General features: G+C 42.0%; 1 protein-coding gene across 2 annotated transcripts in view; it reads right to left on the bottom strand.

The window, feature by feature from the left end:
• The window catches only part of LOC149229088 (putative LRR receptor-like serine/threonine-protein kinase At1g56140), a 531,024-nt gene that overhangs the window by 161,988 nt on the left and 343,686 nt on the right, over positions 1-25,350 (bottom strand). For both annotated transcript variants that reach the window (XM_089378459.1, XM_089378458.1), the window contains 2 exons: positions 17,276-17,341; positions 17,032-17,076 (listed from right to left, as the gene is read on the bottom strand). In XM_089378459.1, the coding sequence (XP_089234585.1) occupies positions 17,032-17,076; positions 17,276-17,341 (111 nt within the window). The remainder of the gene's footprint in view (positions 1-17,031; positions 17,077-17,275; positions 17,342-25,350) is intronic.

Raw genomic sequence — 25,350 nt, 5'->3', positions numbered from 1 at the left:
ATCATCCCCAGAAAATCCCAATTCGGGAAAACCGATGCAGCATATAGAGGGTTTGTATTATTAAGCAGATTTCTAAATATAACTAGGGTACCAAACCCAGCTCACCCAACAGAAAATAAACCTGGCAGAAGCACCTCTATCCAGAGATGACAATTGTTGTTCCCAATGCTGGGCAGCGATGGTTGCTCCAAGCTCTGCGCTGGAAATGCGTCACCTCCTCTAGGAGCTGTGTCACCCTCTCAATGAGTTTCCCTTGCTCAAAAGTCGATATGTTGAACTGCTGCTCTCTCTGCCCCAAAGAAAACCCCAGCTCTGCCTCTAGGGAACTGTGTCAGCCCCTCTAGCTTATGTGTCAGCCCCACTAGCTTTTGCGTCACCCTCTCTGGAGCTGTGCTATCTCTCTTGCTACTGCTTTGCCTCTCTACTATGTATCCTCGACCTTGGACTGAAGTCCCTCTGTCGAACCACCCCTCTCATTGCAACTCAGATCACTTAGCTCAACTTTCTCAGCAAACCACGCCCAAGAAAAATAGAACTCTTTGATCTTTTGGTGTATCTCCAACTAACCCTCAAGCCTCCTCTTATACTTTTCCTATTGATGAATCAACAACCGAGATAAAGTCTCTAATCAACGGCTATGATTAACACAGACTTGATTCTCGCCTCTTAGAAGCTTCTCACCCATATCTTTATTAATACCCATTAATATTTTTATTTTCCTATGTTTAGACTTAGGAACCCATTAAAAATATTAATTATTTTAATAACTCCTCATTCGGGTGAAATTTCTCCAAACGATTTCTAGGTCTTGGAGATCTCATGTGTTCTAGCCCCTCCACAAAATTTCGAAGCTAGAGAACATCCAATGCTACCCAAAATCAACGCATATTTACCCTCCATTGCTGGGGCATCCAAGAACAGTCCCTCGGCCTCTTTCCTACACTTCGGCCTCCTCAAATGATGCCCTAAAAACAGACTTCGGCCTCTTGTTCATTTGTTGCGTCTAAGGGAGAGAAATTTGAGCTCTTCTTGTGTTATGTGTTGCACCAATGGATGAGAGAAATGACTCTCCATCACCCTCTATTTATACTAAAGAGAGGGGCTCCTTCCAACGTCACTCTAGGGTTGTCCAACTTGTCAAGAGGCTTATTTAACCCAAGCCGACCTTGACACATATGGTGTAAACCCACTCATGACCTTCAAAAATTCATAACTCCTTAACGACAACTCGGAATCGGATGATTCTCATTGCGTTAGAATCATCTCGCCGAGAGCTATCATCCTCATCCATCACATGTTGAAAACTCGTCACAGTTTTGGCCCAAACATCTATGGGTGCAAAACCCCAAGCTTGGGTTCTAAGCCCACAAGCCTACTTGTGGCACTTTCGCCTCCAACCCTAAAACCCTAGGATTTGGAGTACCTCCCAAGCTACACAAAAATTAATAGAGCTTAAATGTAGGAGTGCTTTAGGTGCTAAATTCCAGAAATTTTACAAATTTATAATAAACCACACAAGTGTTAGATCTCAATAGTTAAATCAGAAGTAGTACTTCAAAAAATTTCAGCATTTATTAATGTTATGGCAGCAGTAGAAAAATCACTCTAAAATATAAAATTTGCCCAACATATAAAGTACAAAACTTTCCAATGACCAGCAGAAGTAAATTTATGTGTCCAGCTTACTTTATGAAGATGTACTCAGCAATATTTCAGACCTGTAATAAGTTATTATAGCAGTAAATTGACCCACATATTAGCAAGCTACAAATGTCAGAAACAATGCCCAATATACCCAAAAATAGTAAAACTCATCCAATTTGGCAAAAAAAAACAGCTTTTAGGGTTTGTAGAGTGTGATTCAAAAAATTTCAGATCTGATCTACTTACTACAGCAGTGAATAATTGACAGATCAGTAAGCTAATGCAATTACAATCAATGCCAAAATTGCCTAGAAATAGAAAAATTTACCGGAAACTGAAAATTTCAAGTTTTAGACCCTTATTAAGTGTACGCTTCAGAAAATTAGCGCTGAAAACTTCAATTATGCAATAAAGCATAAAAGTGAGATCTAGGCTAGATCTGGGATGCCCAAGTGGCCAAAATTTATGGAAATGAAGATTTTGCAATTTTAAATAATATTGTCCATGTAGCATGTGATTTTAGGGCTTAATTGTTATTGATTTGACTGTTGTAATAAATCAGAGACAAAACTAGAGTTTATAAGTCAAACCCTAGACCCAAGTCTTTGATGATTACTTGCCCAAATTTGTCAAAATTTCTCCAATGTACTTGGCATCTAAAAACACAAGATTTGAGCCAAAATTGTTGCAAAACAAATTGTTAGATATAAAATGTCAATCCTTTGAATAAACTCTTGTTTGCAATGAGATCTAGCCTTTGTAGGGCTTATGGCCTTCTTAATACTTGCAAAATAGATCCCAAACACTAGCCTTTTAGGTTGGGTAAGGGCTAGGACCTTCAGAAAATGGGTTTTTTCCCTGATTTGAAAATAAGCAACCTGCAAAAATAGCCTAAAAACCCTAGACGTCTAGGGTTTCTGAGGTCTCCAATGTCAATTTCTTCCTCAATCCTGAAACAAATTTAGAATAGAAACCCAAATAACCAATATAAAAAATTTAAATTTCAAAACCCCAAATACTATACAAAAATTCAAAACCCCAAATATATACAAAAATACTAAAAATTCCCAAAACACAGGTTAGAAAAAATAATTTGCAAGTTAGATCTACAAAATTATTCACAAGATCTAAATATACAAGGATTTTGAAAATTTTAATTTTTTAAGAAAAATATTTTTATGGAGTTTTTTTGTAATGTTCCAAACTTAAATAGATAGTGATATGCAAAGCAAAAAAGATTTACAACACAAAAATTTTAAACAATCAACAAATTCTCATAAATACTCTGGAATTAAGAATCAGCTGAGCCATTTTATTAATTAATGGAGCAAGTACAATAGTGTGGAGGAATGCACCTGGGCTTTCCACAATGGCAAGTGTGACAGAACCCAGGTGATAATACAATGATCTCAAATGCTCGAAATGACTGCTCCTCTAATGCTCTACGCTGCCCAGAAAACTTCGTTGTTACCTGGAAAGCGACTGCAAGAAACTCCTATTATGGTGCTCAGAAATCATGAAACTTCATCCACAAACTCCTTGGCCAAAACCAACAAAAACCCAGAAATGGTTTGGCCCAATTTGGACTTCCCAAAATTGACCCCCAAAGGCACTATTCAATCCCCAGTAATTCTACATTGTCTATTGCAAAGATACGCCTTAAAACCCCACCTTCGGTGCTCAGAAAATTATGAAACTTTATATTTGGGATCCTTGTCAAAAACCCAGAAAAAGGTAGAAAGTATTTTGGCTAGTTTAGACTTCTGAAATTCGACCCCCTTGGAGCCGAACCTCAACAGCAACTGCAAAACTCGGCCTGTTGCAAATTGCCTGTAAATCCTCTTGGAAATGCCACCAAAGTGTTGGGCTGGCCCTTTCTATCAAATCCCCGACTTCATGGTTGAACTCTTGGCCTAAGACACCTGCTCCTCACCGCCATGAAATACTGTTGAGTGGCCTCTACATTGTCCCCTAGCCCAACAATTCGAATTGCTAGAATGCTAGCTCTGCTGGCTGTAAAACTCAGCAAGAATGTTGGTTTATTGCTTCTATCTCAGCTCTCTAACTCCCTGACAAACAATCTGATCTTTGATGGCCTCTATCTCCCTCTGTGTATTCTCTGGCTACCCAGAAATACACTCTCTGCTCTGCACTAGTTGGTGTTGCTATGTCACTACCTCAGAAATCCTAAAATCCTTGTAGAATTGCCTCTCTAGGGTGGGCACGGATGGTCCCCGGAAGTAGAGGTTGAATCTCCCGCTTGAGAGATTCGTGGTTGAACAGTTGGTTGACTCAGCTAAACAACAGAGTGAACAGTCAAGTGATTTTGTTTGCAAGATGTATGAATGAATCCCAAAATGAGAGTTGCTCCCTCCTTATAACTCCTTGGGCTTCCCTTGCCTCATGTGGGCCCCTCCATCCACCTATTCGACTTTCCCTCCAAGCTATTTGAATGGGCCAATTCGAATTCCCATGTGGGTAGCCCCCACATTCGACTAGCAACCAAATTAAGTCGAATTGCCTCCTGAGTCCTGTTGTAGCGGCTAAAACCACCCTCCAAAATTTTGCCTTAGCTTCGTTTTGGAGCCTCCCTACCAACTTTTCACGGCAGCTTGTCTTGCTTCGTCAAGTTCACAAGCTTCAGTGTTTTGTTTGCACAAAGGCAGCCTGTCGATCACAGCTCGATACATTCCCCTCACAGGTTGATCACCTGGACTTAGTCCAACTGTAGGCTGAGCAGCTCCCCTACGAAATTGTGCAATTCTGGAGGGCAACCAGCCTTCCCTCCAGAAATTGCGCAATCCTGACTAGCAGCCCACTGGGCTCCAGAATCGCGCAATTCTGGCAATCAACACTCACAGTGAAAATTGCCTAATTTTCCCTAGTAGGCCTGCTCAGCCCAAAATTTGCGCAAATCTGGGCAGCAGTCAGCTGCTCTACCCAGAAAATGCGCAAATCTCCTGGGCAGCCAGCCCAGTGCCCAGCCAAAAATGTGCATTTTCTCCCAGCAGTTGAGCAACCTCTTGCATGTGTAGTTGATTTGACTAGTTCCCTCCGAGACCGAGCAAAACTGACTTGCATGCATGAGCTGCTTCTCCCAAGGCAGCATGCAAAGGCATCCCTTGACTCAGGGATCTATTTTTGGCAGTTGGAGGTTACATGCAAAGATCATTTCAGAAACCTCCCACCAAGTGTCGCTTCCCCTAGATTTGTGGTATGCGCGTCACAACCTTGACGTTATCAAAACTCATCAACCAGATGTTGTAGAGCTCATTCCTCATATCAACCTTGCAGCTCTGACATCCCACATAACATCTAGGAGTTGTCAGCACATTTAGCTCAATTGTTTTGAGGTAAGCCCCGCTTTCCATGCCTTGTGTAACGTGTTGCATTTCTGTCGCTTTTTGTGTTTTCGCTTGTATGAGTATTGTTTACTTGATTTCTTTGAACACTTGTTGTCGTTTATATGTATACTAGCTTGTCCTAGTAGTGTTTCAGTTTTCATTGACATCTCACTGCTGTCGCATGCATGAAACTGTTTTTCACAAACAATCGTCGATTTGGCGACTTGCCTCACCCACATGCATGTTGTTCTGTTTTCTAAATCTGTCATTCACCGTTTGCATGCATAATCATTCCCTTATGCTTACACTCAGTATCACCATGCATTCTCACTCACATTCGTGTTCAGTTGCCTGTCGGTGAGTCTGGGCAACCTTGGCCCGGACTCTACCTTCACTGGGACGACATTGCGCAATCCGGGGAAGGAAGACTCAGTGTTTCTCTCCAGAAATGCGCATTTCTGCCCAGTGACTGTCCTCCGGGACTGTTTTGCACATTTCTGAGGGACAGTGACTGCTGGCCCAGAAAATTGTGCAATGCAGTCACTGAGCCTGCAACCATTGCCAGCTGAGATTGCACATTGTGAAATTCCAGCAGTCAGCAGCCAGACTGGACTGTGCATTGCGTAGTTCCAGCAATCAGTCAGTCTCCCAGCAGCCCAGACTGTGCCTTGCGCAGTCTTGGCAGTCAGTCTCTCGACCTCCTAGCCGAATTGTGCAACCTTCATGATCAGTCACACAGGTATGTTGCAAATCAATTCTCAAGTTCATTTTGGTTTTCGACTGACAAATTGCTTGCCATGAGTGTTGCCATGTCTCCAAGTATAGCAGGTGTTCATCTGCCTCTCAGCAGTGCAGGTACAATGGTTTCCAAGAGAGCAGAGTCAAAGATACCGTTCAGAGCACACCTAGAGATGCAGTCAATCAAATGTCTATGAACTTGCCTACTCACGAAGATATCAAGTTGTTCGTAGACGAGGACATCAAGATATGACAACAACAGCATCATAGCGAGCAACATCATGAACAATAGTTGAAGTTAACATACTGAATGCAACGAATGCAATGAATGCGACGAATGCAAGAGGAAGGTTGTTGACAACACAGAGGCGGAACAAAGTTGGGAGCTCAAGCAGGTCCACAGATGATGAAAGCAACTTTGGAGACTTAGGCTATGAGGTGACGACGCGACATGAAGATCGCGCGAAGACAAAGAATGGAACAAGGAGTTGCATGTCCTAAAGCAGCAACTCAAGGAAGAACATGAAGCTACAAAGACAGACGAATAAGTTGTAGCAGGAACAGGAACAGCAGTGGGCGCAACATGCACTCATGGATGAAACTGCGCCCGTACAAGTTATAGATCTATCCCAGCAACTGGGACGGAGCAGACATGGTGAGCAGTGTTGTTGATCGCATAAAATGGATTCATGTCATTGTGCGCACACATGCAATCCAACCCATTCAGCACACTCACCAAAGCGAAGACAAGAAGCAAGTCTAACTGGCACTGAACATGTACTTCGGCAAGTTGATGTGCATGACCACCAACACACACTTGAAGATCAACACGAACACTATGCATCAGTGTGTTGCCGGTTCAGCCGCACCCAAGAAGACCATGCGCATGCTAGCAGACGAGTTGGATGAAGGAGTTGAATCAATGCACCGGTTGCAACAGAGGCGAGAGTTTGCTTCAACAAGATGTCACCATGGGGTGCATGTCAACCATCACGGACGACCACGCTTCGCATCAGCTCACCACCTTCGCCATCACAAGCATGTCAAAGAGTTGGTCTCATCACAACAGACCGAGTGTTAGTGATGTCTTGCATGGCTTGCTCAAGCCGTGTTGTCTCACATGAGTACATGTGCATTGTAATGTAACGTCATGTCAAGTGTAAGTCAAGTGTCAATAGTTGGATGTAACAGTCATAGAGTAGGTGAAGAGTCATGAGGGTAGTTGAATTGTCACAAAGGGGAATGTCAAGGGTCACCCCACCCTTTGCTATAAATAGTCCCTCATAACTCATTGTAGAGGCTTTTGGTCAGCCAAGCTTCCGATAAGACTATCTTGGAGAGAGCTTGGACAGTATTGTAACGCGCCTTGGCTTCTCCACTGCATGGAGCTAGTACATCTCTTTGGAGGAGCAAGCGGATGTGGTTGTAACATTCCACTGTTGGGGCTAGCGGGTGTACATGGATGTATTGTATGACTGGAACTTACACTTATTTATATAATAAGAGCCAACACGTTTCATGCATATGTTGTATTGTATTCCAGCTGTCTTGTTTACTCTAAATGACATATGTATTTGCTTTCTTACGCACACATGTATGGATTGTTTTGTATGAGCATGTATGAATCTTTCTGAAATGTTTTGATTGGTTTAACCATCACTTTGGATTGCCAGTTGACTTGCTTTCCAGCTTGTGATGCATCTTCGCTCGTGTGTTCCCTTTCCATCCGAGTACTGCTATAGGTTGCCAAGGGGCGCACTCATCTCAACCCACATGTGTTAGAACCTCTCATGCACCTTCCTTGATTCACTGCAGCGGTCACACCCTTGCTACTAACAGAGTTATCTTACTTGCCTCTGTGCGAAATCGCAGTCAAGGCATTGCTATACAACCCATTGCTGGGACTCCTACACCAAACGGTCTGAGGTCTAATTGGGACTTCTTACCGGGGAGATCCCCTTGGCAGGTCCAGCACCGTCAACAAGTCCCTAAGTCGAAAATGATGGGTTCTCTTCCTTAGCCAAAATTGTGCAAAATTGTGTAGCAACACCCTGTTACAAATGTGTTTGAGACAGGACATGATAGTCCTCCCCTCCCAAATGTTGCTTGCCCTCAAGCAACCTCAAAGCTGGGTGCTCCAATATGTGCTCACCCTCCCAGGTGGCATCCTCATCTGGCAAGTTCTTCCAATGCTCCAAAAATCGCTTGTCCTTAAACAATGCTTGAACGAGCATTCTCTCTAAATGTGCTCCCCACTGTCACTGCAACATGTGCCAGGGTCCCAGATGTGCCACTGAATTTCCCTTGACCTCAGCACTGTCCTTCAATACCAAGATCCCAGGCCATCCTGTCCAACATGAAGCTCCCCTCGCTCCACTAACTATCTTGCCCGGTGCAAGTACCAAAAGTCCCTTGCTCCATCAGTGACTTGCTAAAGCCAAATGGAAGATTTGTATGATCTCCCCTTGTAGTAGTCGGTGCATCCCTAAAGGTTATTCAGTTGTGAATAGCTATGACGCCCCAATTCCTTGCTAGTCCCAGAGTGGTGCCACCATGGTGACGCTGCACTACTCTGACTATGTCATACTCCCCATCATGCACAGACAGTATCCTCCTCTCCTGGAACTCGATGGTGGAATACTGAAAGAGGCGAGACACATCTTGCCTGGGCATCTCCATGGCACCAAGGCCTACCCATCCAAATCTAACTTCGAACATGTGCCGCAATAGAGAATGTCTGCCTCCCCATATGATGAAACCCTCTGTGAACCCCCATGTGTCATCCCAAGAGTGAACTATATCACTATCTGCCATGACTCCACTCATCACGAGTGATCTATCGATCAACTGAATCCCTGCATCCCATAGGCAGACTTGTTGTGGCATAGCCCTAACAACTAATGGAATCCCTTTGGCCCTCATCTCTAGTCCCTGCATGCCACCCATATATAGGCTCCATACATCATGAACTAATCTAAGGCATGTTAAACTGTCTGGCGCCTGCCACTGTGTAGTACTGATGACCACTGGAAACCAAGTGTGCCAAATAGCTACCCCCTAAATGCAACCAATAGATGGGTATCTAATACGCACAATCGACTCAGTGTATGCAGATCCATCCTGCTCCTGCCAACCATCGCCACTGGTTCGGCTACCTGCCCCCTGGAGAATGTGTCGATACAATGTCGGGAACCCGGATACATACTGGACAACTATCTCAGCCGTACACGGTATCCTCTACTCATGCATGGTCCAGACATGCCCTGTGGAAAGAGTACAACATGTCTCCCCTGTGACTAGCTCCCCAAGCATAGGATCAGTGATGAATGATATGCCATCCCTGTCAGTGATCACCTCATCCCTCGGCTTGTGGCTGTTAATTCGCGCACCGACTCGATGGCCCCGCTAAGAAGTCTCCCCTCTATCGCACCAAGTATCATCAAAATATCTTGGGTGAGCTCCATGTCCCTGCTGCTTGTGCCCAGAGTGTTAAAAGACAACAACCAGGTCGCCCGTTCTTGTAAGTGACGTAGAAGAGAGTCAGGAGTGTGAGTCCCCGCAGATACCATCAAGTATCACTCATTTGTGTCCTCATCGATCCTTAGTGAACTACACCCAAAGGTATGCCCGGTATCTCTGTCCATGGGTGTCCTTGGTGGCAATACTCCAAGACCTCGTTATGCAGCACGATATGCCTCTGCATACCACTGATCATCCCAGTACTCCTGGACATGCCACCGTACACCATGGCCTACGCCTATACACTGTTGGATACCCCCTGCTACAGCTATGCCATCTTGTACCGTCTTGCTTCCTACCTATGTCACTGCACCTATCACTCCCCGCATGTATTCACTGTGATGTGAGGCACTCCCACTCTGCAACGCAATCCAACAAACTACAGCACACCACCATGCATCTCAATGCCCACTTGTAGACCACTACTCAACACTAGATTCTCCTACACATCCCTGGATATGATGGCCTAGAGCTATGTCTCTACGTGTTAGGCCACACCCAATCAGTATCATAATCTCCACCATCGCATCATTATCCCCATCGATGAATGGATCTTCCCTCCAAATCCCCCCTGAGCGATCCGAGAAGTGACTCTCCCTATGTGTCAGCAGTGATGCCACCACTGCTCCGCTCCTCTGTGTCCTCTATGCCCTGCACAAAAGTGAAAATCCCCCAGCTCCATGCAAGGTACTGTCTGGTGGCCTGCCCATGCCACCTCCTTCGACAAACTCCGGCCAGAGTATGCTGATCACCCAGTGGTCCCGTGTACAAATACCATACGAAGAAAGCCAAAAGAGTTTGTCCATAAACTGGTCGGCCATTGGTGCTGACCAAGACTCCCCTAGCGAATGTGCATGCTCAAGTTTCAACTGCTAGGTCAACTGCACCATGTTGGTTGTAGTCAACCAGCATACATGTGAAATGATAGGTAGTCCCTCCAGGATCCCAATGCCAGTCGGGGCTTCCAGCATCCCCAGTGCCTGGAAAATCCTGCTGAGCTCCACCTGGGTCCACTGCCATCTCTATAGTCCACTTCACCGGGTACCAACTTAGAATCTCTCGCCACGAACCCCAAGAGAGGGATCGAATGCACGAATTCCCGCACATACAACAACCCCAGCATGTGGGTGTTGCACCCTGTGCAACTCAGGTCGTCTCATCTCGCTATCCTGGTCAATACATACAATCTGACTAGGTAGCTCTGTCTCCCTCTGTCCAATGGGCCAAGGTAACCTAACAGTGCTGCCAGCCCCGTCTATGTATGCCCGAAGAGGGCTGCTCTCATGCTCCAACATGCACTCTAGCTGCACCAGTAGGGAATCCAACTGCTCCCCAACGTGAGTCAATTTGGCCGTGGACTCGGCACAAACCGCTCTCATGCCCTCCAGCTCCTCGTTCTGCTGCAGAATCGCCTCTCGCACTAACACGGCCTTCCTTTTTAATGCTAGAAGGTCGGCCTGAAACTGATGGAACTGTCGTGGGCATCTATCACCTGTAAACTCGGTCACGGCTCCAGATACCTCAACAATTGTTGGCATCTCGTCTAGGGATGGCACCCCCTCAACAAATGGCTCTATGCGAGTAGGCTCTATCCTCTCCACCAGGGTGTCAACTGGGGCTATCAAAGAGGTCTCTAATAAAGGTGACTCCTGCACCACACTGGGTATATCGATGTGTTCCTCACCATCTTGTGGGCTCTGAGCATCATGCTCAACCTCCTCCTCATGCTCCTGATATCTAAAGCCAGGTCTCCACCAGCAAAAGCGCCCCCTGGTCTCACCCTCTAACCATCTTTGTCCTGTCTGCTCCTTTTCAGGAGATCTGGTGCCCTGATTTGGTCGACTTTCCCCACACGATGTAGATGGCTGCACCCCCACAGCATGCTCACCTCTAACATATTTGTTGTAAGGGTGAGGATGGGTTTGGTCTGTCACCCTCCTCAACTGGGCCAACCTCTCATCGTCCCAATGAATTCTACCCCAGAATTTCTGCATACTGGATTTCCCTTGAGCCATGGGTTTGTCTCTGGTTTCATCCGTCACTATGCACTCATACTCAAAGCTTCCATGATCTTCTGGCTAATTTCTCACAGTTGGGCCAAGATCATGCTTTGATACCACTATAATGTTCCAAACTTAAATAAATAGTGATATGCAAAGCAAAAAAAGATTTACAACACAAATTTTAAACAATCAACAAATGCTCATAAAAACTCTGGAATTAAGAACCAGCTGACCATTTTATTAATTAAAGGAGCAAGTACAATAGTATGTAGGAATGCACCTGGGCTTGCTTCAATGGCAAGCGTGACAAAAGCCAGGTGATAATACAATGATCTCAAATGTTGAAAATGACTGCTCCTCTAATGCTTTGCGCTGCCCATAAAACTTCACTACTGCCTAGAAAGGGACTGCAAGAAACTCCTACGGTGCTCAGAAAATGATGAAAGTTCAGCCACAAACTCCTTGGCCAAAACCCACAGAAACCTAGAAATGGTTTGGCCCGATTTGGACTTCCCAAAATCAACCCCCAAAGGCACTATTCAATCCCCAACAATTCTACACTATCTGCAACAAAGATACAGCTTAAAACCCCACCTCTAGTGCTCAGAAAATTATTTTATATTTGGGATCCTTGTCAAAAACCTAGAAAAAACCTAGGGAGTATTTTGGCTGGTTTAGACTTTTGAAATTCGACCCCCTTGGAGCCCAACCTCAACAACAACTGCAAAACTTAACCTGCTAGAAACTGCCTGTAAATCCTCCCAGAAATGCCTCCAAAGTGCTAGACTGACCCTTTCTATCCAATCCCTGACTTCCCGGGTGAGCTCTTAGCCTAAGACAACTACTCCTAAGCTCCATGAAAAACTGTTGAGTGGCCTTTACGTTGTCCCCTAGCCCAACAATTCGCACTGCTGGAATGCTGGCTCTGTTGGCTGTAAAATTTAGCAAGAATGCTGGTCTATTTCTTCTATCTCAGCTCTCTAACTCCCCGACAAACAATCTGATCTCTGTTGGCCTCTATCTCCCTCTGCTTATTCTCTGGATGCCCAGAAATACGCACTCCCTGCTCTGCATTGGTTGGTGGTGCTATGTCGCTGCTCCGGAACTCCTGAAATCCTTGTAGAACTGCCTCTCTAGGGCGGACACGGATGGTCCCGCAAAGTAAAGGTTGAATCTCCCGCTTGAGAGATTCGTGGCTAAACAGATAGTTGACTCAACTAAACAGCAGAGTGTACAGTCAAGTGATTTTGTTTGCAAGATGTATGAATGAATCCCAAAATGAGAGCTACTCCCTCCTTATAACTCCTTGGGCTTCCCTTGCCTCATGTGGGCCCCTCCATCCACCTATTTGACTTTCCCTCCAAGCTATTCGAATGGGCCAATTCGAATTCCCATGTGGGTGGCCCCCACATTCGACTAGCAACCAAATTAAGTCAAATTGCCTCCTAAGTCGAAAATGATGGGTTCTCTTCCTTAGCCAAAATTGTGCAAAATTATGTAGCAGCACCCTATTACAAATGTGTTTGAAAAGGGACATGACATTTTTCCTTTGAAGAATGGCTAAAAATACTTTATAAACCCCAATGTATACTATAGTCTTAGCGAAGATTTAATCCACCATATAAATATTTAGAATCCAAGCCACAATGATTTTTGTCCAAGTTTGTGAACTTGGAGGCCAAGGAACGAAGTACCTGCAAGCACTATGAATTTATCTCAAAAATAATTTGTTGGATCACATGGGGTACCAAACAACCTAAGATTAGCCCAAAACTATCAATAGAATGGTTTTATCTCTATCTAATGAAAAAAAAATTCTTACCAATATTCAACACAATATAGAGATGCCCCTAGTCAGCACATACCACAAATCAATAAACAAGAACACTTTGAATTGCACCCCAAAGTTTTTATTATGATTGAAAAAATAGTTCCCAACGGAACAATAGTTACAAAGCGGCTTCAGCAGAAATTTTCTAACCAGAGATCAAGATGCTAGAGACCCAAATGACTCTCTAATTTATAGATTTATCCTCCAAGTGGAAAAATAATGGCTAGTTTCTTTGATCCTTGTCAAAATAATCTTGGCCATTGATAAACACTTCAAGATCTTTTAATCTTGGCCCTTGATTTTTTATATTTGAGGATTTTTTGAATTTATCATTTAATTCTATTTTTATTAGCTCAAAATTAATTATTTTGAGATAATTTCCTCAAAAATTTGACTGACTTAACCACCAAGATCCAAGGGTCCAAATTTTCTTGAAATATACAATATTCTCTGGGTGGAGGCCTTTAAAAAATGATTCCTTTAGGACCCACGAATTTTTCCACTTTGAGAATTTTTTTCTAAGACAATTTAATTTTACTCTAATTAATTAATTTTTTGGCTTAGGATTTAGTTTTATTTTGCCAAAAAAATTAATTAATTTACACATGAGGAGATTTAATTATTTTTCCACCGTCTGATACACAAGATTTTACATTTACAACCCTCAAAGAGGGAATACACATTGGGTTTAAACCCTCAAGACCACAACCCATCTACGACACAATATGATCTAGTAAACCAAGTGATCTGTAATAAAATAATTAAGCCAATTAGCTTAAATTATTCCCAAATCATTTTTACATCAGAATCGACTAAAAACACTAGGACACACCTAAGATATCGACAATAAATTTCACCCTAGCTTTGGGGTTTAAGCTGGAGGGAAAAAAATCTTCTGCTTAGCCGTGTTTAGAATGACTGCAAGGTCACCGTGTTAACCACCGAAGAGTTTCCAAGCCCCTCAAGCTAGGTGAAAAGAGTGATAGGAGCACAACAGAAAGTATTGTTAATCAGGCCCTAGCCTGCTTTCTGTTGGCCTCCTTCCCACAACCTACCTCGGAGCCCAGCTTGAAAATACTTAAGGGAAGGCCATACTTAGACTAAGCATATAATTAAAATAAACCCAAAACACTGCATCTCACATAGATCCTAGAACTTGCACATCATATAGGATAGTTAATCATTCAAGCAATGGGTGTCAATCCTATCGATTGGTTTCAAATTACCATAAGCAAGAATTGTGACTCCATTAAGGCACTGGTCTGATACTTAAAATCTAATCTAATATTAATCTTGCTAAATTTAACCAAGTATCTAGGCCATTCATCTATGTCTCACAAACAAGTTGGTTTCCAACTTGTTTTCCTTCACCTCATTCCATAAGGACTACCCCCCATAGCCTGTTGTTGGGAGATAGCTAGAACAAAGTGGGCGGGGATCACAGTGACAGCCCCTGCCTAGAGCGATTGTTGTTGTGCTTGTACAATATGAGCTGCCGCAGGCCCTACGACCCACTAAGAATGTGATCTCCCTTTTTCCTCCTAAGTCAAAAATGTTAAAATTGCCACCAAACATCAAAATTGTCAAAAATGTGATTTTTCCTAAATGAATTAGTAAATTGGGGATATTACATTCTGTCGTGTCCCTTCTCAAATACATTTGTAACAGGGTGTTGCAACACAATTTTGCACAATTTTGGCTAAGGAAGAGAACCCATCATTTTTGACTTAGGGACTTACAAGGCAATTCGACTTTATTTGGTTGTTAGTGGAATGTGGGGGCCACGCACATGGGAGTTCGAATTAGCCCATTCGAATAGCTTGGATGGAAATTCGAATAGGTGGATGGAGGGGCCCACATGAGGCTAGGGAGGCCCAAGGAGTTATAAGGAGGGAGCAACTCTCATTTTGGATTCATTCTTACACCTTGCAATCAAAATTACTTGACTGTTCGCTCGGTTGTTTAACTTAGTCAACCGGTTGTTTAGCCACGAATCTCTCAAGTGAGAGATTAAACCTCTACTTCGAGGGACCATCCGTGCCCGCCCTAGAGAGGCAGTTCTATAAGTATTTCAGGAGTTCCATAAGTGTGTTACAGCATTACCATTCAGCCACAACAGGGAGTGTGTATTTCTGGCTAGCTGGAGAATACGCAGGGGGAGTTTAGAGCTATTAGTGATCAAGCATTTGTCGGAGAGTTAGAGGATTGGGAGAGCAACAAAGGGCCAACCTTTCTTGTGAGCTTCTGAGCCAGCAGACCCAGCATCTCAACAGTTCGAATTGCTAGGCTTCCGAGAAGTCGAGGGATTGATGGCAGAGGTCAGCCCAACACTTTGGGTCCATTTCCAGGAGGATTTACAGGCAGATTCCAGCAGGCCGAGTTTTGCGATTGCGGCTGAAGCTAGGCTCCAAAGGGGTCGAATTTCAGAAGTCTAAACCAGCCAAGTTCCTTTCTGGGTTTTGGGCAAGGATCACACTCCTGATTTGATAGAATTTTCTGGGCAGATCTAAGGGGTCAAACAGGGGTCCCAAGTTCCAACTGAGCCACCAGCTAGAGTTAAGGGGAATTTGGGCCAAAATTCCGAGGTCAACATTTGGCCAGTTCCTTCATGGGTTTTCTGGGTTTAGGCCAAGGAGCAAGGCGCTGAAATCTCATAATTTTCTGAACACGGGAACCAGTGAATCCAGCCCTTCTAATTCAGCAGACAGAACAATTTTCTGGGGCAGCACAGTTCAGTTTGGTGCAGCAGTTGTAGCAGCCTTCAGTTGAGCATTTTCTCACTTGGGTTTTGTCATACTTGCCCATTGAGACAAGCCCAGGTGCACCATCCTATTTTACTATTGTATCTGCTCCTGAAGAAGTAATAAAATGGCTCAGCAGTTCTCAATTTCCAGTGTTCCATGGATGCTTACTGTATATTTCGTTTTTCTAATTGTTGGATTGTTTGCATGCTTTGTATATCACTTATATTCCTATTTGGGAACATTACATATTCTCTCTCCTTTGACCAAGTTTGACTTGAAAGTGGTTTGGTCAATCTGACTGTATTTGATTGGAAAATTCAAATATATATTTGATTGAATTTGACAATTTATCCTAAGAAAAGATTTGTTGGATTTTTCCCTAGGTTGGGTTTTTCTCAAGATAATTTTTTGTCTCTTACGCGTCTCTGTGTTACTGCGATCTCTACTACCCCATTGTATTTATGGTTGAAATTTTCTGAAATATAATTGCTTAATGATCTAGAATGTGCTAAAGATATTTTTGTATCATTGGAAGTAATTATCCGACAGAAATTTGTGCTTATCTTAATTGCACCTTAAAAATCAACAATAGCACATCATTGCTATGGGGCATGTAAATTGTGACAATAGGAGATTATTGACTAGTTGTGTGAGAGTACATCCAACCTAGGCACTCGTTCTTTTATATTTATAGCATCATCTTGGGATGACCTGCTACGAAGAGGTTTGGAGCCGCTGAGTCTATGGTTAGGTGGAACATCTGACACCTATGACCAATCGGTGAAAACTCTTTCGAGTGTTCTATTAATTTTAATCACGGTTTGTTTACCAAGAGATTATTTATTGTTTAATGTTATGTATATCTGTTATTGCTATCGACTAAGTGATGAATGTGTTTCTTGTTAAAATACAAATGTTTTTTTATGGTTTACATGAGTTTCTTTTTTCCTACATGCTCCCTTAATTATGTAAATTATATCATAATTTCAAGATTTGTTCAACAAGACAACTCCTTGATGTACCCTTTCATTTGAATAAACACAATTGCTATCAGAGAGGAAATTTTATCATAACATGGCTCAGTATGAAGCCAAATATGTTCCAGATACGATTAAATAATAATGTTATCAATAGACATATTCATCCTGATTAAACACTCTTATGATAATAGATTAAAATAAAGATGAATTGGTTCCATAAAACTGCACCTTTGATTTGTTCCATTTCCTTGTAAAAAGTTTCCAACCAAGTTCCTGTAAATTAGAAGAGGAACTATTAAATTTATTATAAAAAAGTATTATTATTATTTAAATCTCCAAAGAGAACTAAAAAGAAAATGATTCAAGCTCCATGCTTAAAAATATCATGTAAAAACTCTAATATTGATATAATTCATGTTGAATTAGTATCATGAAAAATCCATGAAAATCCATTTATGGCAATATTACTTACACATCTAAATTCTGATCCGAAAACCATGTCGGAACTTTTCCTGAGAAGTTGTTATAAGACAAATCTCTACACGAAACACAGTATATGTCATGTAATAGAAAGAAATAAATGATTTTCTTGTTCATAAATGAGAAAGTTTGATCGGTGAGATTTGTATAGATATGCATGTTCCAAATTCTAGTAAGCAACAACATAAAGTGGCCTTAACTATTTAGATAAGCAAATAGATTTTCAAAATTTAAGAAATGAAAATCATCATTAATTGAAAATAAATTTGGTTTTTTCTGCATAATCTAACCATAAAATAGAAAGTTCATATATGAAGTAACAATAACCCTTGGGATAGTGTAACCTCTAAAATTGGCTCCTACCCTCAACCCTTTCCTATGAGATCTGAACCTGAAACATGATGGAGACTAAACCCCACGCAAACCAACTAGTCTACACCTCATGAGTGTTCATTGTTTAGTGTAATGTTTGTTTAAGTTTCCAACTCCTATCAAAGTATTGGGGTACTATCTCTATGTATAATAGTAACTATGTAAATTGTGAAAGTTTAAAAGGGTCCTCCATCTATTTAACAAGCCACTTTGCTACTATTAAAAACATGGTAGGTTCAATATATGTACGCTAACTTTCTTCTAAGTTATCAGAACATGGATCCAAATCAAGATTCAAATTCAGATCCTAATATATCCAGATATGGATTCATCAAATTTTTGACAAATTGGAATTCAGATATGATAAAGAAATGATAAATGCAAACAATATAAATATATTCCTTTCATTTTCAAAAAAATAAATTATATATTTTTCCTTTTTGTGTGTGGGGTGCTTTATATGATCCACTATGAAGGGATACGTAATTCATTATATGCTCAATATAAATTTGATACATAGCATTTAAAAAAGGGAAAAAATAAATTATATTTATTATAAATTTCTTTGGTTCCAAAATTTGTCCATGAACAATTCCCAACGTAATGTTTCTATACCTTTCCTCATCTTATCCAATTTCAGTTTTATTTTGTACAATGGTGTATGTTGCACATGTGAACAGAATGGGATATCAGCTTTATTTTGTACAAAAGTGTATGTTGCACATGTGAAATTTTGTACAAAGGTGTATGTTGTGCAGAGCGATCCTCTCTGAGAGATACTGGCAAAATTACTGAGGGAATTTTACCCTCCTCCAAAAGAAATTCTAGCTCAATCTGGCCACTCGAACCCCTCTGCGCAGCGTCTGCACAAGCCTTGCGTAGTGACTCACACGCACTGCTCCAGATCTGCCACGAATCTGCCTCTGACTGACTATTGTTGCTCTGGAAATGATCCTCCAAATCTCTGGAAAAATATTCCGGCTCCTGGCAACTAAATCCACCTCCTGCTCAGCAAAATCGAATTGCCTCAATGAGGATTTGCACCAGCCTCTGCGAAGCCTCCTGGAGAATAAACTTGGCCTCCTCTCACTGCATCTTCAGAACTAGAAAACTTCCTTCGGACTCATTGTCTCTACCCCTCACTGTCTCTATGTCCCCTCTTTGGCTTGAACTTCTCTCTGCGTAATCACTCCAACTGGGAAACACGATCTCTGCCAAGGAACTCAACTTCAAGTATGTTTAGCTCCAACCCTATTGACCTCCTCTTATAATCTCTCATTGGCTCACCAACGACCATGATTAAATCCTCATCAACGGCTCAGATCATCTCTGTGCTGATCCATGTGAGTTTCTAGAGAAATCTCACCTTTCCCAATTAATTCCTATTAATTAATCATTTTCCCTAAGACTTAGAGAAAATTTAATTACTGATTAATTAACTTAATTAAGCAATCTCTAGGTGTTTTCTCCTTAAACTTTTTTTGGGTTTTGGAGCTCTTGTGTTTCTAAGCTTCTCTGACCAAAGTCGAGACTAGAACACTTATTTGATGCTACAAAACACAACACTCTTAGCGAGGAAGGTGTTCTACATTTGTCTCATAACATCTCCTCCCATACATGTTGCTGATGTCTAACAATTGTGACTAGCTACCACTACCCACCAACTACTGTGCAACTCTGATTCATTTGCTACTCTAAGTTGAACCAATCTTGCATCTGCACTGCTGCTGACACTGCACTGTACTATCTGTATTGCTGCCAACTATGCTCTACACTACCACTGATCTCATGATGTTGTTGCTGCAACCACTGCAACTGAGAACTAAACTCTGAATCAACTATGCCACCAAAATGGCTTTATAGTTGCCTCCTAAGGCTCTCACTGATACTAGCCTCTGTACTGTCCACTGAGTTATTGTCTACGCTGCACTGCTATGCGCCCCTCAGCGTCTAACTGTAACTAGTACTGCAATTGTCCCTCAAGAACTGACTGTGCCATCTGACACTGATCCACTTGATACAGAACATTGTGGGCTCTTGTAGAAAGGGTATTGATCCATGAGGAAACACCTGTCTAATGCTCTCCTCGAAAGATCTTGCCCATCTCTACACAACTCTGGAGTCTAGAGCTCAAGGTCTTTACACCTCCTGGAGGTATAGCTGCATACAAAGTGAAGTCTTCCTCCAAACTAGAGGACAACTGAACAATCTCTGCCGAAGTTATTGCCTGCTCCTACTTCTCCTTCTTGTCCTTCTTCCTTTTAGGACACTGAGTACTGTAGTGACCGAACTCACCACACCTGAAGCACTTGATCTTCGACAGATCCTTCTTCTTCTTTTCTCCTTTTTGTGAGCCTTGTCCCTGACTGGGACCTTTCTTTGCCTTTCCCTTTGATGCAAGGGCTACGTTCTCCTCCTCCTTCACAGTCTTCGATCCTCTGTTGCTGCCACCGAGACTACTCTTGACTAGAGCAAGTCGCATCTCCTCCTGCATGAAATCTGCCCACAATCGATCCCAACCAGGTAGTTGATCTCATCTAGTGATGCCTTGGACGAAAGTAGCCCACTCCTCGATGAAACCATTAATGGCCACACGCACAAGTTTAGCTTCTTTTGGCATCTCTCCAACTACGACAAGCTCATTCTGGATATCCTGAATCTTGGTAAGGTATGGAGAAACTCCTCCCTTCTGCATCCTGGTGGTTCTCAACTTCTCCTTCAGGAACAACTTCTGATTCTCAGAAGGATTTTGGTATAGTGTTGCGAGAGCATCCCACATTTCTTTGGTCGTATTCTTGGCCACTAAGTGTGAGACTATATGATCTTGAACTCCATCAAGGATCAACCGCTTCGCCTTGGCCATCTCCTTACTGTAGTTTTCTAGCTGATGTGGTTCTGTCGATATGGCTACAACTCTTTCTGCGTACATCTTTAGACCAAACTCATCCAACAGAAAAGCCATCCTGACCTTCCAGATACAATAGTCGGACACCATTTAATATGTTAATTTGGAAGCTTAGTGACAAATTCCAACCATGGGACTAGATTCCTCTTTTCGAGAGGACCAATTTTGACTATTGAAGCGCTCAATTTGGACAAGGGAAAGTGCACTTTTCAATTGAAGCCCACAATGTCACATTTGATTAGGTTGGCCCTAATAGGAAAATGGACACCCTTGGAAGCCTATAAATATAAGTGACCTCAAGCTCATTTGGACATCACCAAGCATCTTATTCTTCTCTTCTTCATCGATTGGTTCACACAAGTCTGAGGTCGGGTCGAGAAATTTGGTTCGTACAAGTCCAAGATTATAGGGTTCGAAGTTCGCACGTGTTCTAGGGTTTTGGGACACAACCGCAGGGTTTTCACAAGCAGATTTCGGCTATAACCGCAGGGTTGCAAGCTCGGTTGGAAGGTCTCAACTACAAGCATCCTTCTTCCTCCATGCGGTTGGGCTCTAGGCTGAAATTTGACATTTGACCGCAGTTGACCAAAGACAGGAAAAATTGTTTGTGATCTATATTGATGCTGAGAACATATTTCTGAATCTTGTTGGGATAGTTTTGCTGGATGATTTTGTATTGGGCTCATTGTACTCTTTGTTGAACATTTGATGACAATCTAATAAGAATAAGAATTTCAAAGGGTTTTTCCTGGTCTTTGACCAAATCTGGTGTCTCTTGTTGATATGTTGACTATCTCCTTTGCCATTGCATTTACTGTTCTATCTTCAATTATTGTTGGAGATTGGAAATATTAATTGTTATTGAAAAGATTGCTAATTGAAGAATTGAATTGGGCTAAAAGTAATAGAAACAACATAGAGCATTGTGAAATTTAACATAATATGTCCTGATCACGAAGTCCTGCTGAGGCCATTTCTGCAAATCTCACAACTGGGAGAATAGAAAAGAATCTCCTCCTTCCAGCTCGGTTGCTAGCTCTGCTACTCGTACTCCCTCCTAGAATGCGCAGATCTGCCTGTTGCTTCTACTACCAGCAACTGGAAATCACAGATTTCCTCCTGTAAACAGGATCTGGAAACCCTCTTAGAAAGAATCCCTCATTGTATGCAATTTCTCTTCCACCCATATTTATGTGATAAAAATGGGTATCATCACCAAGGATATCATCAAATACTCAAATATTAATCTGCTATGGCTAAACAACACTTTTGAGATATAATTTATTTACTTTATATTTTTCTCTCATCTGGAAACTCCAATATCGAAGGATCAAGATATATTTCACATACAATGATTATATAATGATTAATCAAGGTTTTTGGATTAATGCAATTGGTATAGGATAATACATCTTTGCTAGGGGAGTTCTCTCACATTTAGAAGGAAGAAAATGAAACTATTCTTAATTTTCATGTTAGATTTGTCATGGCATTGCATAAAATCCATCCCTTATTATAACCGATAAAATTTTTATAAAATCGTGTCTTTTATTTTGATTCAAAGTTTCATCTAGTCTTATGAAGTGAATACCTATCAAATTTAGGGGAAACTTTCTATGCTTCCTTAATGTTCGAGATTTAGAGGATTAAATAGATCACAAGCTAGTATTCCAAGAGAGTAATGGTGTTATAGACCTATAGTCATGCCCAATTTTTTTCACTTTTAGCACTTGAGGTTATGCAAAGCTACCTTGCCCTGACAATAGGGGCATGGCCATCCTATGCCTACTATAGCAGGACTACAACTCGACTCAAGATCTACTCATAACAACACCTTAAGCTACAATTGGCTAGATTAGCAGCTATTTCAATCAATGTTTTTAAAACCAGAACCGGTGACCGGACCGGTCCACCTAATGAACCGGTTTACCGACCGGAACTGGTCTAACCTGCACTGGTTTGGTCTAAATGAACCGGTTTTAGAAAAATACATTAAATAATTAATTTTTAATGAAAAAAACTATTTTTAAGATTTACAACCATGATTCCAAGCCAATAGAGACAAAATATGCAAAGATTGCTCATTTATATACCATGTAAAGGTGAATATATCAAAATGGCACCGAGTGCAACACATATCATCGACAAAATACATAAGCAATGAGGCTCTAAATGGCCTCTAGAGTGCAAAAACAAAGCCTACAAACTATGGGGTCAGTGGCCTACTACAAGACTCAAGTCTGCATATATGATAATACTATAATAGTGATCAACATTATCACTTGAAACTTCTCATGAGTCATCATGACCAAACTCAGTTGGTTGAGTCTCGACTCATAAACTTTGCAGTCACAAACTTCTCTATTGGTTCAGTGACTTGAGTCTCAAACTTCTGAAGGTATTCTGCCCTAATATGCCCTATTATTTCATTTGGTGCTCCACATGGCTTTACATGGCCTCCTATCCCAACCAAGTGTTGCTTGAACTTGTTAATACCCCCTCCTTGAATGGATTTTTGGCAATATTTGCATATCATTTTGCCATCAATCATATCACAATGAGCCTATGCAGTATCTCTGGCTTTTGGAGGCATGATGACTACTACTTAGCTTACACTCTATTGTTCCACTACTCCAGCAAAAACTCAACACTCTCCAAGCTCCCAAGCAAACTCACAAACACTCCAAATGAGATGTGTGAGACAAATGAGAGGGAGAGGGGCCTCTTAAAGGCTTGGAGAGGGTGTTTTTGGAGGGAAATCACCCTTAGTTTCCCTCCAAAACCCCTAAAACACAGTGAAAAAGTCGCTTTTTTAGTTGACAGTGCGCGTGCCTCCTAACCGGCCGGTTTGATACAAACCGGCCGGTTCTGTCCTAAACCGGCTGGGTAGGACTGGTTTTTTTGCAAAAAAAGGAGAAATGCCCCCTTGACCGGGTTTTTCGGTCAAACGATTCCGTCCTAAACTGGCCGGGTAGGATCGGTTTTTTGCAAAAAAAGGAGAAATGCCCCCCTAACCGGGTTTTTTGGCCGGTTTTGACCGGTGGGCCTGCTAACCGGCCGGTTAGACCAGTAACCGGTTAGCAAGGCCGGTTTTGAAAACTATGATTTCAATATAACCAAGTTCACCAGAGGCACACTCCAATTGTGTCCTTAAAGCATCCTAAATATATTACACTTAACCAATATTCAATAATAATTAGGCATTCAATACAATGCAACAAATAGCAGCATCCAATAGTGACAAAGAAACCATAATGTAGATGTATTGGTGTTACCCAGAATGAGTGCCTCGACTTTATTTGTATGAAGAATGTTACAAGGAAACAACAAAGGAGTGTGGCCTTATGCTTACAACTCTATAATAGAGGTATAATCAATCCAAGGTAATACTACCTATTGCCTACTGCACAAAAGACTTAAATAATCCCACCCCTAAAGCATCCATAGTCTTTACTCCTATAAATCTTGTCTCTTCAACAATTCACTTATCCAGCATCCAAGTAGTCTAATATCCCCACCCTAAACTTAGCACAACTATAGAACACCTTGTCCACCCTTGTATGAATGACTCTTTTTACAGAACTTTGTATGATATAGGCAGTGTCTTTATATAGTGGATGATGACTTGTCATCGACTTCTTGTAAGGTAACTTGCAATCCACTCCACATCCAAAGTGGACCCAACAAGGAATCCACCCAATCATTTGCTAGGTCTTGCAACCCTTAGGTTTGCACATTCAACTAATGTGCATAAAAACCTTCTCACGTGTTTGATGGTCCAACTATCTTCCTTGAACGACATCCAAAGTGATCCTTTCTCTTCGATGTGTTTCATGTCATGTTGAGCATCTTTCCATCCAAATTGTGATGCATGCCCAACTATATAGGCTTAAGCACTCCTACTTGCAAATCGAGGTGTTGCACTCCAAGTCAAAGAATTGTTTCCCATGTGCCCATGAACCAATGAATGTCCGTCATATAACTTATTATGTGGCTTCTATAAGAAATTAATCTGAAATGAAAATCTCCATCTTGTTTCCATAATTAGCCAAATTACTTTGCCAAGCCATCCAACACTTAGGCATGCTTTGCCAAAGTGTAAGACTACCCAAGGCATTTTCGTCCAACCAAAGCTTGCCAATAACATCCTCAACCAAAGCCACCTGTCATCATAACCAACCAAAGCTTACCAATAACATCCTCAACAAATGGGTGGAGTTGCATGTTACCCACCATTTTGTGGGTGATATCCCTAGGAGAAAAAAATTCTCCGTGATGGTCCTCAGCCGGCAGCCGACAGCCACCAGCTTGCTCGATTGTGCCATTTCTCAGCCACCTGAGTCAGCGATGTGGTCCCTCGCCTATCTATCATGATTGTATGTTTGAAGGTAGTCCTCCCAAACCAAAAGGTCTACCTTGTAATTTGGTAATTGATTATTTTAGTTTACTTATCATGGAAACTCTTGGGCATGGACTAACGGCAAGATTCGGCGGAAAGAGTGAACTAGGTTTGTGCTCTTGTCCCTTAGGTCTCTTTTGGGATGTTAACCTTGAACCCTAGTCCCGTGGGATCTCTTTTACTGGCCTTTGGGCTTCTGGGATGGTATTACATGGGAAACCCTGATTTTGGATGTGTGGTCCCACTCCCCGACTCACATATATCACTCCCCTTCCACTCATTATAACCCCTTTCATAACTTCTCCCACCTGGGTCCACATTCCTCTACTAGGTCCACATAGGGTCAGCCACCCCCTCCCCTTTCCCACATCTTGGGTCAGGGCCTAGAACG

Source organism: Pinus tabuliformis, chromosome J (genome assembly GCF_031772625.1).
Source record: "Pinus tabuliformis cultivar Carrire ecotype Pingquan chromosome J, CPIR1, whole genome shotgun sequence".
NCBI lineage: Eukaryota > Viridiplantae > Streptophyta > Pinopsida > Pinales > Pinaceae > Pinus > Pinus tabuliformis.
This window is presented reverse-complemented; position numbering and strand designations above follow the sequence as displayed.